The sequence below is a fragment of the Salvelinus fontinalis genome, chromosome 22 (genome assembly GCF_029448725.1).
Source record: "Salvelinus fontinalis isolate EN_2023a chromosome 22, ASM2944872v1, whole genome shotgun sequence".
Taxonomy (NCBI): domain Eukaryota; kingdom Metazoa; phylum Chordata; class Actinopteri; order Salmoniformes; family Salmonidae; genus Salvelinus; species Salvelinus fontinalis.
This window is the reverse complement of record NC_074686.1, coordinates 28,250,792-28,268,479: the sequence shown is the minus strand read 5'-3', so window position 1 is coordinate 28,268,479 and position 17,688 is coordinate 28,250,792. Positions and strand designations below refer to the sequence as shown.

The 17,688-nt window shown below is 44.9% G+C and overlaps 1 protein-coding gene and 1 pseudogene across 3 annotated transcripts; one reads left to right on the top strand and one right to left on the bottom strand.

Moving 5' to 3' along the window:
* Positions 1-320: 320 nt before the first annotated feature.
* Positions 321-2,350, top strand: LOC129820336 (uncharacterized; annotated as a pseudogene).
* A 107-nt stretch (positions 2,351-2,457) lies between these two features.
* LOC129820137 (polypeptide N-acetylgalactosaminyltransferase 15-like) lies at positions 2,458-15,291 on the bottom strand. 3 transcript variants are annotated; one of them, XM_055877052.1, is made up of 10 exons: positions 13,842-15,289; positions 13,443-13,609; positions 11,433-11,637; positions 10,834-10,995; positions 10,581-10,698; positions 5,204-5,398; positions 4,449-4,580; positions 4,208-4,309; positions 3,927-4,070; positions 2,458-3,114 (listed from the first exon to the last, which is right to left on the bottom strand). In XM_055877052.1, the coding sequence occupies exons 1-10, from the start codon at positions 14,369-14,371 to the stop codon at positions 2,914-2,916; spliced, it is 1,956 nt and encodes a 651-aa protein (XP_055733027.1). In that variant the 5' UTR covers positions 14,372-15,289; the 3' UTR covers positions 2,458-2,913. The 3 variants fall into 3 exon arrangements, with proteins under 3 accessions (XP_055733027.1, XP_055733028.1, XP_055733029.1); XM_055877053.1 differs by having other exon boundaries at positions 11,433-11,592; XM_055877054.1 differs by having other exon boundaries at positions 3,045-3,128; positions 13,842-15,291.
* Positions 15,292-17,688: the final 2,397 nt, after the last annotated feature.

Genomic DNA, 17,688 nt, shown 5'->3' with positions numbered 1-17,688 from the left:
GTTGTTCATCAATCCAGGGATGAGAAATTGTGTTTGCCCCTTATCCCAACTGGTCTTTCCACATAATTCAAAGGAAAAGGAAGGTGTGGATTCAAGTCTACAAGATGAATAACACATCTGGGAAAAAGCAATGTAACAGAACTAAACAGTTCTACATTAATTGAGTTACTTTCAACTCCACCCAAATAAATAAAGAACCAACATACCTTGAAAGGATGGAAATGGGTGACTGACCATTCCAAACGTTCCTTGCTGGAGAAGCAAAAGCGCATCAAATAACATCAAACATATTCCACCCCACCGACCAGGTGTAGCCGGATATGGAGGAGTCCTATGGTGATACTAACAAGATTATCTAATGTAAGAGGAGTTAGTAATAGTTCCCAACATGTGACATTTAGTAATTAGACAAGAGCGATTAGATTGTTGGTTTATGCTTACTGTGGTTTCTTCAACTTTCTAATCTATAAAGTGGTGGTTAAGATTTTTCTCAGACTGAGAGAAAAGTATGTTTGGTGAAGGATGAGACGGTTGCCAGAAGGGATGAAGATAACAATCAAGGTAGGACAAACTGTTCATACATAGTCTAGTCGCAACATTGCAGTTTAAATGGTTGATGAATTACTGAAGATTTTAATTTGATCTCAACTGGGATTATTTATTTATTATGTTCTCTTTCTCTACCTTCCTTCCACCTCTATCCCTCTACCTCAGTCTCTTCTCTGAAGTTCTTACCTTGTCCACACTGCACCATCTCCTTCACTGACTGTTACTTCCTGGAGAACCACATCAAGACCAAACACCAGAAGCAGTACCTGGCCATGTTAAAAAGCCACATCTCAAAGAGTAAAACAGTATACGCCCTCACAAACAGATGTTCCCACTGTAGCTGTATATTCCACACCCCATGACAGCTAGACATCCACACATGCCAGGCCCACCCCTCTGCCCTTCCTCAGAAACCTGCCCGTCCCCCCGGCGTTCCGGGAAAACTCCACCTATGCCTGCAGATTTCCGTACCTGGGCACCCTGCTGAAGCACTGCAAGAATTTGCACAAAATGGCGGTTTTTCGCACCAATGGACACATGGTTGCTCCGACTGTGGGAAAAGCTTTGAGAATTTCTGGGGACTGGGGCCTTACCAGTGTCATGAACCAGAGGGCTCTTAACCTAAGGACACTAAGCCTGTGGTCTGTCTGGGAAAGTCATCAGTACTCCTATGAGCCTGGACATTCACATATTCATCCACACCGGAGAGAAGCCTTATAAATGCAAGGAGTGCGGCAAGCGCTTCTCAGAGAACAGCAGTTACCGTTATCACTTGTTAATACACTCGGGACTCAAGCCGTTCAAATACCGGTACTACGGGAAGGCTTTCAAACAGAAGTCGCTCCTCTGGACTCACCTGTCTGTTCACACTGGTGAGAGGAAGTTCTCCTGCTTCCAATGAGACAAGCAGTATGCAAGAAGGGCACATCTGACACTTCACCTGCGAACACACTCAGGGGAGAGACCTTTCTGTGTGTGGTAAAGACTTCGATGACAAAGTTTATCTTAAACTGAGATCCACAGCAACGAGAAGAACTACCACTGTGGGATTTGTGGGCGGGAGTTCTTGAGGTTTGGGTTGTTGAAGTTACACATGCGCTCACAAACTGGGGAGAGGCCCTACCACTGCACAGTGTGTGGCAAGCAGTTTTTTAGACTCTCATACTTTAAAAAAACATTATCTGACTTACACAGGTGAGAAACCATACACCTGTAGTGTGTGGTAAAAGCTTCACTCAGTCTGGGGATCTGTCTAAACACAAGCTCCTCTGCACTGGGGAAAAGCCTTTTGAATTCCTTGAATGCTCCAACCGGTTTAACCACTATGGTTCTCTGACCAGTCACATGAGGAGCCAGACTCATCTTGATATGAAGCCATACTCCTGGCAAGAATGTGGGGAGCGCTTTTATGAACAAAGTCAAAGTCTACATAAAGACCCACACAGGGGAGAGACCGTATCCCTGCCCCCTCTGCCTTTTCAGCTTCACTCGGAAAGCACCTCTCCAAACACCTGCCTAGATGTCCTAAATTATCATGATTGGACTTTTTAAAAATATATAACACCTTTATTATGAAACTCATTGTATTCATAGGAATCACTTGGAGATGAATCCTCCACAGTGAAATGATTACGTTATACAGTATAGTCATAGAATACATTGGCACATCATTAGTAGATTATAGTTGCATTTTGTGATTAACAGACACCCTTTTTGTACTTATTTAATTGAATATGTACAGAAGATGATTGTATGCTGACTCTCCTGGTAATAAAGGTGGCAATGCCTCTTCTGTCAGTCAGCGAATTGATCAGTCTGCCATCTGAATTGTCGGAATTGTGTAGGCCTAGGTTACTTCTGAGCTTGGAGACGTTTATACATTGAAACATCCACACACAATACTATTGATACTTTTGTCAGATATTTTATTCAGGATGAAAGATCTTGATTGTTTGCACTTCTAAATTGGTCTAAAGGATTCAGTCACCATTAAGCCTACATTATAGACTATTCGCTAACTAAATCTGGCAATTTCATAATATAGAATATTCCTTTATGTGCAGCATTGTACAAAATCATACAGCTTATTTCCTCTGTGATTTATGGTTAAATTGTGTTCACACCATAGAACTTGCATTATATGTCCTTAAAACAGAAACAAAATCTAAATGCAGGCAAGATGCTGATTCCACAAGCCATTGCAAAGAATATACAGACATACAGTATAGCCACATCAGTATTGCTATTGAATTTAGCCTTAGACCTCTTGCCCATAGAGACCCACTTATGAAACTGGCTCCTTACAACATGCGCTTTTATTATGTGCCTTTGGGCAATGTACTGTAACTATACTTCAAGTCAGACTCAGGCCCCTTTAGGGACAACTAGCTGTTCGAAGTGCCACTGTTGCCGGGGCTGATGGGCACAGGGGCGCAGGAACAGACCCTTCTGGGTAGCGTTGCCCCCTCTCTGGTGACCTCCTGTGTCCCTCTGCGGCTTACCCCCATCCTCCTTCACAGCTTCCAGACATCTCTGGGTCTGCAAGTGAACCACCTGGCCACTCAGCTGAAGAAAAAAATCTATAAATTATGAATTGTCTGTATTATTATTATATCTGTTTCAAATTACAAACACCTAAATAAGTAACACTTCATACAGCTGTAACGCTTGCCGTGGTTGGAAGAAGAGGAGGACCAAAGCGCAGCGTGGTAAGTGTCCATATTCAATTTAATAACTGAACACTAAGAATACAAAAATAACAACGTGAATGATACAAAATGAAAACGAAACAGTCCCGTATGGTGAAAACACAGACACAGCCCATCCAGACCCTCCCCTATAGGTTCAGGTTTTGCGGCCGGAGTTCGCACCTTTGGGGGGGGGGGGGGGGGGGGGGTTGGGGGGTACTGTCACGTTCTGACCTTAGTTCCTTTGTTATGTCTTTATTTTTAGTTTGGTCAGGGCGTGAGTTGGGGTGGGCATTCTGTTGTTTTTCTATGTTTTGTTCTATGGTTATATTTCTATGTGTTTGTCCTAGTATGGTTCCCAATCAGAGGCAGGTGTCAGTCGTTGTCTCTGATTGGGAGCCATATTTAGGTAGCCTGTTTTTCATTGGTTTTTGTGGGTGGTTGTATCCTGTGTTAGTGTTTTCACCATACGGGACTGTTTCGGTTGTTTGTTTGTATTTTTGTTATTTTCTTCAGTGTTCGGTTGGTTTATTAAATCATATCATTATGGACACTTACCACGCTGCGCATTGGTCCTCCTCTTCTTCCAACTACGACAAGCGTCACAACAGCTCTTATTATTTTTTGCTTATTTATTTTGTACAAGTTTGCAGTTGTCATGTCATGCATGACCTTTGCCCCTTCACTGACCTTGATGACCCTCCACTGTGGTTTGTTGCGGGGCAGCTGATGGGCGGGGCACGGGGTTAGTACCACCCTCTCCCCTTGGGCGTGGAAACACAGCCGTCCCGCTGGCCCCCAGCGCACCTCTCCCATGGAGTTCAGCTCACAGTGCTGAAGAGAGGACAGACAGGGGAGTAAAACTTTAGTCTTCATCACTACATCAGCATCATCGTGATCTTTGATTTAGGATCTGCTCTCACTGTCTCCAATATCCTCATCACCATTGTCATCATCATTGTCATGGTTACCTGGTAGCCATTGCCACTGCAGGGTGCTATGTCCATAGTGGCGCCCTGTGGACCCCGTCCTCCAGGGTAATCCGCACAATAGCCAGTGCCAACATTGTATAGCTTCAAACATACAGGCACAATATGTTACATGATACATTCATGTTCAACATACAGCACAAGAATAACACAATATATTAGTCAATGTACAAGGATAATGATATAATAGCTATACAAGTGTGTGTGGGGGGGTGAGTCCTACCTCCCCTGAGAGTGAAGGTCTGTCCTGGGGTATATAGAGGTCTGGGTAGACGTTCGTCAGGAACCAGTGGAAGTTACGGCAGCCCAGTCTCTTCTTCAGTCTGACTAGCTCTGTAATGTTAGGACTCTCAGACTGGAAAAGGGAACAGGACACACACATTCATTTGAGATCAATGCCAGAAGCAGACATGTGCAAACACACACACACTGATTGTACAAAACATTAGGAACACCTGCTCTTTCCATGACAGACTGACTAGGTAAATCCAGGTGAAAGCTATAATCGCTTATTGACGTCACCTGTTAAATCCACTTCAATCAGTGTAGATGAAGGGGGGGAGACAGGTTAAAGAAGGATTTTTAAGCCTTGAGACTTGGATGTGTGTGTGCCATTCAGAGGGTGAATAGGCAAGACAACATTTAAGTGCCTTTGAACAGGGTATGGTAGTAGGTTCCAGGTGCACCTGATCGGGTCAAGAACTGCAACGCTGATGGGTTTTTCACGCTCAACAGTTTCCCGTGTGTTTCAAGAATGGTCCACCACCCAAAGGACATCCAGACAGCTTGACACAACTATGGGAAGTATTGAAGCCAATATGGGCCAGCATCCCTGTAGTCCATGCCCCGAGAGCAAAAGGGGGTGCAACTCAATATTAGGAAGGTGATCCTAATGATTTGTACATTCAGTACACACACACGCCTAGATATAAATGCATGCACACACACACGTGCACACACCGCACACACACACCCTACCTGCCTGATGAAGTAAGCTAGTGTATCTCTCTTATAGTAGATCTTCCTGAAGGCATCCAGCCAGGTGTCAGCGATGCGTATCTTGTTCCTCTGGAGGATGTCCTGGTCAGGGAGGGTATAGGGCTGGTGATGGCGCCCCAGGTGAGCCACTCTGGAGCAGGGGACCACCTCCATGGAGCCCCCACACAACCACACCTGAACCGGGACAAACAGGCAGACAGAGACAGGGAGATGCCATCACCTTTTTTTGTTGGAATATGACTTCACCAAGATGAGCAGCCCAATCTACAGAAGCCTTGTAGAATCATCCGCACATCTAAGCTCCACAGATGCAGACAGGTGTGTCTCCACTCAGACTCCATTACTTTCGCTACATTGTCAAAATGTCTTTCAAATGAAGATGTATGTGTGAATCTTTAATTGCTAGGATCACAAAAGCTTCACATTCACTGACACCTGTCTGCAAATACACTATCAACCAACAGTACACTTCGATCCTATTCCTCTTTATTTCCCAAGGTTTCCGTCTGCTCATCATTCCAAACCATCATTTGAATGAAACATTCCATGATGGATATAAAAATGTCATAACGGCACCTTATTCACTAGTGCACTACTTTCGACCAGGGCCCTTATGTAACATGCTACATAATCCAATGCTAGTGAGACATTCCATCATCAATAAGCCCTTTGCATTCCATATATAACCTCCCCCTTTACCCTGATGGACAGCTCCTTACACCCCCTCACATAGAGAAGTCAGATTTGAAAATTCCTAATAAGACACTTTAGGGCTCTATTTTTATTGTTTTTATTTAACCTTTTTTTAACTAGGCAAGTCAGTTAAGTACAAATTCTTATTTACAATGACGGCCTGGACGACGCTGGGCCAATTGTGCACCGCCCTATTCAATCCCCATTGTGGAAGTTCAGCTGTACAGCGTGATTGAAATTTAAAGGCAATGTTTTCCGCAATAGTGGAGACTGTATTCTCGGTAAATGCTGCATATGTCGGCTCAATCGAAAATGACCTTGTATTTATATCGCGGGACCTGTAACGCTTCACTAAACATTCATTGAATTATTAGAATTAGAATTGTAATTAGAATTTTCGCTGAGGACAATTATTTTTCTCCATCACTCACAGCCGAAGATATTAACATTTTATATTCATCCAATGTCTGACATGTTTTTGGATGACGCAATGATTTTCTTGAATGCTGAGCTGCTCTCCGTGGGCACTGAGTGCTAGTGCGAATATGAAGTTGGGCCGTATGCAACCCGGATATAGACGGTCCGTGAATCGGCAAATGTTAGTGGATTACGTTGACAACAACGGTCGGATATCTTGGACGAAGTCTCTAGTTCTTATTATACCTCTATGGTCATAACCAAGGTGGATTTTTAAAAATCCACCTTTCCAGAAACAAGTCTCTCACTGTTGCCGCTTGCTATAGACCACCCTCTGTGCCCTGGACACCATATGTGAATTGTTTGCCCCCCATCTATCTTCAGAGCTCGTGTTATTAGGTGACCTAAACTGGGACATGCTTAACACCCCGGCCATCCTACATTATTAACCTGATGTCTCACACAGATTATTAATGAACCTACCAGGTAAAACCCCAAATCCGTAAACACGGGCACCCTCATAGATATCATCCTAACCAACCTGCCCTCCAAATACACCTCTGCTGTCTTCAACCAGGACCTCAGCAATCACTGCCTCATTGCCTGCGTCCGTAATGGGTCTTTGGTCAAATGACCACCCCTCATCACTGTCAAACGCTCCCTAAAACACTTCAGCGAGCAGGCCTTTCTAATCGACCTGGCCCGGGTATCCTGGAAGGATATTGACCTTATTCCGTCAGTAGGGGATGCCTGGTTATTCTTTAAAAGTGCTTTCCTCACCATCATAAATAAGCATGCTCCGTTCAAAAAATGTACATCCAGGAACAGATATAGCCACAGATATTGGAACCAATCTACACAGGCAGTTAGGAAAGCAAAGGCTAGATTTTTCAAACAGAAATTTGCATCCTGTAGCACTAACTCCAAACAGTTCTGGGACACTGTTAAGTCCGTGGAGAATAAGAGCACCTCCTCCCAGATGCCCACAGCACTGAGGCTAGGAAACACTGTCACCACCGATAAATCTACGATAATTGAGAATTTCAATAAGCATTTTTCTACGGCTGGCCATGCTTTCCACCTGGCCGCCCCTACCCCGATCAGCAGCCCTGCACCCCCCACAGCAACTTGCCTAAGCCTCCCCCATTTCTCCTTCACCAAAATCCAGATAGCTGATGTTCTGAAAGAGCTGGAAAATCTGGACCTGTACAAATCAGCAGGGCTAGACAATCAAGACCCTCTCTTTCTAAAATGATCAGCCGAAATTGTTGCAACCCCTATTACTAGACTGTTCAACCTCTCTTTCGTATTGTCTGAGATCCCCAAAGATTGGAAAGCTGTCGCGGTCTAGAGACACTCTAGAGCCAAACTGCTACAGACCTATATCTATCCTACCCTGCTTTTCTAAGGTCTTCGAAAGCCAAGTTAACAAACAAATCACCGATCATTTCGAATCCCACCGTACCTTCTCCGCTATGCAATCTGGTTTCCGAGCTGGTCATGGGTGCATCTCAGCCACGCTCAAGGTCCTAAACGATATCATAACCGCCATCGATAAGAGACAATACTGTGCAGCTGTATTCATTGACCTGGCCAAGGCTTTTGACTCTGTCAATCACCACATTTTTATCGGCAGACTCAACAACCTTGGTTTCTCAAATGACTGCCTCGCCTGGTTCACCAACTACTTCTCAGACAGAGTTCAGTGTGTCAAATCGGAGGGCCTGTTGTCCAGACCTCTGGCAGTCTCTATGGGGGTGCCATAGGGTTCAATTCTCGGGCCGACTCTTTTCTCTGTATACATCAATGATGTCGCTCTTGCTGCTGGTGATTCTCTGATCCACCTCTATGCAGACAACACCATTCTGTATACTTCTGGCCCTTTGTTGGACACTGTGTTAACTAACCTCCAGACGAGCTTCAATGCCATACAACTCTCCTTCCGTGGCCTCCAACTGCTCTTAAATGCAAGTAAAACTAAATGCATGCTCTTCAACCGATCGCTGCCCGCACCTGCCCACCCATCCAGCATCACTACTCTGGACGGTTCTGACTTAGAATATGTGGACAACTACCTAGGTGTCTGGTAAGACTGTAAACTCTCATTCCAGACTCACATTAAGCATCTCCAATCCAAAATTAAATCTACAATCGGCTTCCAATTTCGCAACAAAGCATCCTTCACTCCTGCTGCCAAACATACCCTCGTAAAACTGACCATCCTGCCAATCCTTGACTTCGGCGATGTCATTTACAAAATAGCCTCCAACACTCTACTCAGCAAATTGGATGCAGTCTATCACAGTGCCGTCCGTTTTGTCACCAAATCCCCATATACTACCCACCACTGCGACCTGTAGGCTCTCGTTGGCTGGCGCTCACTTCATATTCGTCCACAAACCCACTGGCTCCAGGTCATCTATAAGTCTTTACTAGGTAAAGCACTGCCTTATCTCAGCTCACTGGTCACCATAGCAGCACCAAACCATAGCACGCGCTCCAGCAGGTATATTTCACTGGTCACCCCCCAAAGCCAATTCCTCCTTTGGCCGCCTTTCCTTCCATTTCCTTGCTGCCATTGACTGGAACGAATTTCAAAAATCACTGAAGCTGGAGACTAATATCTCCCTCACTAACTTTAAGCACCAGCTGTCAGAGCAGCTCACAGATCACTCCACCTGTACATAGCCCATCTGTAAATAGCCCATCCAACTACCTCATCCCCATACTGTTATTTATTTCTTTATTTTGTCTCCTTTGCACCCCAGTATCTCTACTTGCACATTCATCTTCTGCATATATATCACTCCAGTGTTTAATTGCTAAATTGTAATTATTTCACCACTATGGCCTATTTATTGCCTTACCTCCCTTATCTTACCTCATTTACACACACTGTATATATACTTTTTTAAATCAAATCAAAGTTTATTTGTCACGTGCGCCGAATACAACAGGTGTAAACCTTACAGTGAAATGCTTATTTACAGGCTCTAATCAATAGTGCAAGAAAGGTATTAGGTGAACAATAGGTAAGTAAAGAAATAAAACAACAGTAAAAAGACAGGCTATATACAGTAGTGAGGCTACATACAGACACCGGTTAGTCAGGCTGATTGAGGTAGTATGTACATGTAGATATGGTTAAAGTGACTTTGCATATATGATGAACAGAGAGCAGCAGCAGCGTAAAAGAGGGGTTGGCGGGTGGTAGGTGGCGGGACATAATGCAAATAGCCCGGTTAGCCAATGTGCGGGAGCACTGGTTGGTCGGCCCAATTGAGGTAGTATGTACATGAATGTATAGTTAAAATGACTATGCATATATGATATACAGAGAGTAGCAGCAGCGTAAAAAGAGGGGTTTCGGGTGGGTTGTTGGGGTGGCACACAATGCAAATAGTCTGGGTAGCCATTTGATTATGTCACGTTCCTGACCTATTGTTCCTTTTTCTTTTAGTTGGTCAGGGCGTGAGTTGGGGTGGGTTGTCTTTGTGTGTTTTTGTATTGTCTAGGGTGTTGTATGGTTTAGGGGGTTAAGTAGAGTAGATGGGTTAGTGTTTAGTATAGATGTCTAGGAAAGTCTATGGTTGCCTGAATTGGTTCTCAATCAGAGACAGCTGGTTATTGTTGTCTCTGATTGGGAGCCATATTTAAGGCAGCCATGGGCTTTAGCTGTTTTGTGGGTAATTGTCTATGTGTAGTGTTTGTGTCAGCACTATCTGTCTGTATAGCTTCACGGTCGTTAGTTTTGTTATTTTGTTAGTTCGTGTATAGTTGTTCGTTTCTTGTTTGTTTTTTCTCTCTTCTTTAATAAAAGAAGATGTATTTTGCACACGCTGCGCCTTGGTCCAATCTCTCACAGCAAGACGATCGTGACAGATTACCTGTTCAGGAGTCTTATGGCTTGGTGGTGAAAACTGTTGAGAAGCCTTTTTGTTCTTTTTTTTTTTTGACTTGGCACTCCGGTACCGCTTGCCATGCGGTAGTAGAGAGAACAGTCTATGACTGGGGTGGCTGGTGTCTTTGACAATTTTAGGGCCTTCCTCTGACACTGCCTGGTGTAGAGGTCCTTTTTCTATTGTGTTATTGACTATGTTTGTTTATTCCATGTGTAACTCTGTGTTGTTGTTTGTGTCGCACTGCTTTGTTTTATCTTGGCCAGGTCGCAGTTGTAAATGAGAACTTGTTCTCAACTAGCCTACCTGGTTAAATAAAGGTAAAATAAATAACCTCCCTTCTTTACCCTGATGGACAACTCCATATGCTCCGCCCCCCAGAACAGCATGCCTGGATCATAACCTCCCACGCTCTGGAAGAAGTGTCTGTCAATTGCTAAGACCACGCCCACCAACGCCGGACTCCTATAGGACAATGAAAGGAGAGGAAATATCAAAAGAGTAGACAGGGATAGGTACTACTAGGGGTCGATTTTGAGCTGGACATGTCTGTAATCTCTGTATTTCACTGTAGTATTCCAGAGGTCAGACTATATTTACTGGACAGGCTCCAGTGGTGAATCCTGGTTTTCCTGTTGGGACAGGGTTTCCCAGTTGAAGTCCAGTCTCCAGTCAAACACTCCCCTGTGTGGCCACTGGGTGGCGTTGTACTGGAACGTCTGCCAGTCTATCACGTCTATGATGGGGGACACCACTCTGGTCCTGGAGATGGGAGGAGATAGACACTGGGCACAGAGGAAACTCATATAACTCCTACAACTAGATCAGAAACATTTTCTCACAATGAAGATTAAAAACCTAAGATTTTATTAGATGGATGTAAATCTGCAGACAGATTATTGGTCGATGATAACCGATAATTTCATAAAACATCACTGAAGAAGAGCAGGAATTCAGGAAGGGAATTAAGAGGTTTGAGGGAAAGAGAGCGAGAGAGATGGAGTAGTGCCATGCGGCAATATAAGGACTCTGTTTAATCAACTAGCCTAAATGGCTGCTACCGTGCTGGATACAGCTCAGCAAGTAAGCTACCAAGGCAATTAAGGATTGGATATAATACACAGAGACAGATTCACACAAACACAGACATACATTGTGCCATTTTGTGTGTGTGTGTGTGTGTGTGTTTACGTGTGTACCTGTCCTGTGCCACTCGCTCCAATAGTGGTTCCAACCAGCCCCTGTGGCACTCGCAGTGTGAGTCCATGAAGACCAGTACCTCCCCCACAGCTCTGGCTGCACCCAGAGAGCGACACCCTGCCACGCCCAGACGCCACGTGCTGCGGACCAGACGCACCCCTTCCAGCAGCAACACATACTCACTCAGCACACTCTTCAAGTGACCTACATATAGGGGAGTCAGGGTCAGGTGACCTACATATAGGGGAGGCACGGTCAGGTGACCTACAGATAGGGGAGGCACGGTCAGGTGACCTAAAGATAGGGGAGGCAGGGTCAGGTGACCTAAAGATAGGGGAGGCAGGGTCAGGTGACCTACAGATAGGTGAGACAGGGTCAGGGTCAGACACACACAGTACCAGTCAAAGGTTTGGACACACCTACTCATTCCAGGGTTTTTCTTTATTCTTACTATTATCTACATTGTAGAATAATAGTGAAGACATTAAAAATATAAAATAACACATATGGAATCATGTAGTAACCAAAAAGGTGTTAAACAAATCAAAATATATTTTCTTTAACCTTCTTTATACTTCAAAGTAGCCATTTTCCTGTTGAAAAACAAATGATAGTCCCACTAAGCGCAATCCAGATGGGATGACGCATCGCTGCAGAATGCTGTGGTAGCCATGCTGGTTAAGTGTGCCTTGAATTCTAAATAAATCACTGACAGTGTCACCAGCAAAGCACCCCCCACACCATCACACCTCATCCTCCATGCTTTATGGTGGGAACCACACATGCAGAAATCATCCGCTCACCTACTCTGCGTCTCACAAAGACACGGCGGTTGGAACCAAAAATCTCAAATTTGGACTCATCAAACCAAAGGACAGATTTCCACCGGTGTAATGTCCATTGCTTGTGTTTCTTGGCCCAAGCAAGTCTCTTCTTATTATTGGTGTCCTTTAGTAGTGGTTTCTTTGCAGCAATTTGACCATGAAGACCTGATTCACACAGTCTCTTCTGAACAGTTGATGTTGAGATGTGTCTGTGACTTGAACTCTGTGAAGCATTTATTTAGGCTGAAATTTCTGAGGCTGGTAACTCTAATGAACTTATCCTCTGCAGCAGAGGTAACTCTGAGTCTTCCTTTCCTGTGACAGTCCTCATGAGAGCCAGTTTCATCATAGCACTTGATGTTTTTTGTGACTGCACTTTTTGACATTTTTTTTCTTGACATTTTCCAGATTGAATGACCTTCATGTCTTAAAGTAATGATAGACTGTTGTTTCTCTTTGCTTATTTGAGCTGTTCTTGCCATAATATGGACTTGGTCTTTTACCAAATAGGACTATCTTCTGTATACCACCCCTACCTTGTCACAACACAACTGATTGGCTCAAATGCATTAAGGAAAGAAATTCCACAAATTAACAAGGCACACCTGTTAATTGAAATGCATTCCAGGTGACTACCTCATGAAGCTGGTTGAGAGAATGCCAAGAGTGTGCAAAGCTGTCATCAAGGCAAAGGGTGGCTACTTTGAAGAATATCAAATATCAAATATATTTGGATTTGTTTAACACTTTTTTGGTTACTACATGATTCCATATGTGTTGTTTCATAGTTTTGATGTCTTCACTATTATTCTACAATGTAGAAAATATATATATTTTTTAAATGGAATGAGTAGTGGTGTCCAAACTTTTGACTGGTACTGTATGCCCAATTCCAAATGAACCCCAGGGATGGATGTGTACAGTAATAACATGGGCATAGCACAACTCGGATTATAGGTGGAAGTTTGGTCATATTACTAAGACCTATCCTTTCAGACAAGTGCAAAATGGTTTGGGACACTTGCGAGCTAGGGGTCTATTCAGAATCTGACACTATAAAATAGTTGAATATGGTGGGAATAGAGTGAACAAGTTTCGTCTGATATGCAGTGATGTTGTAGTGGTACTTTAGACTAATTAGATACAACTCGTGCCTATTGTTTGAGTACTGTCTTCTACACGCACCATGCTGACTGAGGTCGTCCACGAGCAGGACCTCGCGCAGGTACTCCTTGGGCGCTGTGTCGAGCACGCTGTGCACGGTGCGGAGGAGCGTGGACCAAGCCTCGTCATGGAAACATATCACCACGCTCACGGACGGCAGCGACTCACTGTAACGCTCAACGAGACACCTGTCAAAGCATTCCCATTGATTGACAGGGGTATAGACGCACGAGTAATTACGCACGAACCCATTAGCTTTACTAAACAACATACCATATTTCGTAATGAGTGATATCTTGAAATTAGACTACATATTTGTAATTGATAGCTCTTGTCGACTCTATCTAGTTATTTTGGATACGTTGTTGAAGAGCCCTTTTTTGGCGTAGTGCGCTCCTTGGGAACATGCAGGGCACTTACGAAGGATGGCGAGCCTCGGGCAATCTGCGATGCAGTGAGATCCGTCCGCTCACCAGCTCGTTGAAGCCGTATTTCTGCAGAACAGACTTCTCCATGTCCCTCTCTAGCCCCTCCAGCTTCAGCCGCACCGGTCTCCCCATATCCCCGTGCGTCGGTAGCACCGGGACCGCTGATTCCTTCTTGGCGCTCGATATAACCATCCGGTAACTCCCCTTCCTCGGTGGCGGAGCTGGGTTCCTCACCTGGGTTGAGGGCACGAAGAGAAGCTGGTCCTCCTGCAGCGAGCTCAGCGGCGCGAGACCGAGATTATGCTCCTGTTTGAGACGGTCCCAGGAATCCACGATCACCTCCAAGTCCGGTGGACCAGAGAGCCGCTGGAAGGGACGGCGGGGCGAGTTGGGCGGTGTCTGGGTCTGATCCCGAAAGACCAGGTCCATGAGGGCCAGCGTGGCCACGGATAGAGCGAGGATAAGTAACCAGAGACAGAGCATCACCCGCCGGCATGGTCTGAGTCTGCTCCAAAGCCGCATGGTGAGCGGGAGAGAGAGAGAGGAGAGGGACGGGTTCACATAGAGAAGTCAGCGCTGAATCTTATTTCCCTCATCAAATTTGACTGGGGACAACATGGTCAGATGCTGCACCTTTTGGCTACAACTTTCTAACCATGACGTTTCAGGCTTGCAATGGATAGTCCGTAATCATGACCAAATGGAATTACGCATAGATGTTGTTCTTTAGTTTTTGTCCATAATTCTTCCACGGTGTCCTTCCAAAGAACTGCAGCTCTGAACAGGTTAGCGCTTCGTTTCACCCCCGACAAATGTGGTTTCCAGTTATGTCCCTTGTTCCGTGAAACTCATTGCTGTTGGAGTGAGGTGCGTAGAATATGTCCTTCCACGGAGCCCCTGTGGTCCTAACGCGAGATTTAACCCTTGCAAGAATAGCGGATTTAAAAGCCACACCTGTTCAAACACCTATCACCGTAATGACTAAATGGCAATAACAGTTTAGGAAATCAATACCCAGGCCTATAGCCCTATAAGTGAATATAAAATAGAGGCAAAGAACAAAAACACATTAAATCATCCAAATATTGCTAAAATTCTATATATCTATCTTAAGAAAATATTTTGCCATCATTATATCTGATGTCAACTTCTAAAAGAAGGGGCAACATAAACGGAGAACAGACTGTCATCAACATAGGCCTCGATGACCTGAGCTACAGCGTGATAGAAATGTCAAGTATTCCCGCGTTCGGAGACTACATTCATAGTATAACGCTGCATATGTCGGCTCAATCGCGCTACCGAGCTGATTTCCAGCGCTACGGATTGAATCGAGCCCATAGTTTATTTGTGTATGCGAGTACTGCGCCCCTCCTCGCGGCGAGCTCGAGGCAGCATCACTCCCCGATCAGACATCAGAGTTATTCCCCGGGCCAGCTGGCCAACGGCCTCGCGGTCCCATGACTGGCTGTTTGACTGTGAAGCCGGCGGCTGCAGACTCGATCTCTCCGGTTTTCACATTGATTCTTGGCAGCCACTGTGGCTGTTTTCTTCCCCGCTGTTGGAAGCAGGGTGCCTGGCTCCACACCGCCCAAAGTCTCCTCTTCCCTCCCTTTGTAGACTTTTAGTTTCATCATATTTTATATAAGAACCATGCAGCCTACTGTAATGCTACAGTGTGAAGGTGCATTTGGAGAAGTGTTGAAATGGGCCACAGTGTGCTGATAACAGGACAACAATGGAAAACGGTCTACATAGTCATGTCTGTCTCTATCTTGACTCTCTGTATGTGTCTCTACTTATGTCATCTCTCTGTCTTGGAATGCCTGTCTGTTAGTGTTGGGTAGTATTGACAGAGTTAGTTCTGTCTTGGCATGCCTGTTTGTTAGTGTTGGGCATTGTTGACAGAATTAGTTCGGTCTTTACATGTGTCTGTAGGTGTTGGGTACTGTTGACAGTTAGTTCAGTCTTTAGCATTCGTTTTCTCTGTAATTACATTGAGTGAGTGGGTGGTAGGATCTGTGTGTCCCCCTCAGGATGAAAGCACTGTGTCCACCTCTAAAGGCACCCCCCCTGGTCAGGATGACAGGGCAGAGACATCAGTCTCCCCGAGGCCCCTGGGTAATGATGGAGTCCACAGGGCTCTGGTGGCTCAAGGGTGAAGTCTTCCCTAGGATCAGCTTTCCCTCCCCAAATCCTAACATTAACCATTAGTGGGGATAATGAAAAACTGACCCAAGATCAGCGTCTAAGGGAAACGTCACCCTACACCTGATTACACAGGAGGACATACCTGGAGAGAGAGAAGCAGAGAAAGAGATAGAGTGAAGGAGAGGATGAAAAGGGGAGAGAGGTGAAGAGAGCGTAGAGTAAGGGAGAGAGAAAGACAGACTAAGTGACAAAGAGGGGGCGAGAGGTAAGAGGATCTACCAAGAAAATGAAAGAGGGGAATGTGAGAAAGAGGACAGGGATGCCTTTCAGTCAAACTGTTAAAAATCAGGACAGAAGTTGTACAGAATGTTTCATGCATTTAGTCCCTCCCCCTACTGCCAATTGACATGGCACAGAACAGGTTGTTGACCCCTTGACCTTTAGTTGATCTAATAGGATCTAAATGGAACTCACAAGTCATTCACCCAATTAAAGAACAGTACATTTCCATCTGTACACAGAAGAACATTTCCGTATGATCCACCCTCCTGCCAAAAGAGAAACATCTAAATTCCCAGACCACCACACAAACAGACATACAAGTATGTAGACTCTGCACACTCAAACGCGCACACACACAGAGAGCTCGACCCACGCATCCTCCTTAGGAATGTTCCTGCATTCCTTCCCCCTCTAGAAGCCATGCAGTGCTGGAAGTAGGAAGAGGGCAAGTGCTTGCTTGTAACCAACAGCCCCTAACACACATACAGTATGTGCACACATCATTTTTCAAATCAAAATCTAATTTTATTTGTCACATGCGCCGAATACAACAAGTGTAGACCTAACCGTGAAATGCTTACTTACAAGCCCTTAACCAACAGTGCAGTTCAAGAAGAGTTAAGGAAATATTTACCAAATAAACTAAAGTAAAAAATAAAAAGTAACACAATAATATAACAATAAGGAAGCTGTGTACAGGGGGTACCGGTACTGAGTCAGTGTGCGGGGGACAGGTTAGTTCAGGTCATTTGTACATGTAGGTGACTATGCATAGATAATAAACAGCGAGTAGCTGCATTGTACAACACAAATGGGTGGGGTGGGGGTCAATATAACAGTCCCGTGGCCATTTGATTAATTGTTCAGCAGTCGTATGGCTTGGGGATAGAAGCTGTTAAGGAGCCTTTTGTTTCTAGACTTGTTGCTCCGGTACCACTTGCCGTGCTGTAGCAGAAAAAACAGTGTATGACTTGGGTGACTGGAGTCTCTGACAATTTTATGGGCTTTTCTCTGACACTGCCTATTATATAGGTCCTGGATTGCAGGAAGCTTGGCCCAAGTGATGTACTGGGCCGTACGCACTACCCTCTGTAGTGGCTTACGGTCAGATGCCGAGAAGTTGCCATACCAGGCGGTGATGCAACCGGTCAGGATGATCTCAATGGTGCAGCTGTAGAAGTTTTTACACCATACACACTTAAACACGTACACACACACCGAAAACGCACTCACGGTCCAGGGTCATGACATGGCTAGACACACTCCCTTCCCCACTACACCCAACAAGGGTGTGACCTGTTCTTCTCAACTCTGGGTACTCTTCACAGTAATCAATGTTAGTATCCTCTGTTTGTACAGATGTGATTAATGGTGTTGGTTTTGGGTGATATTCAGGGTACCATGCC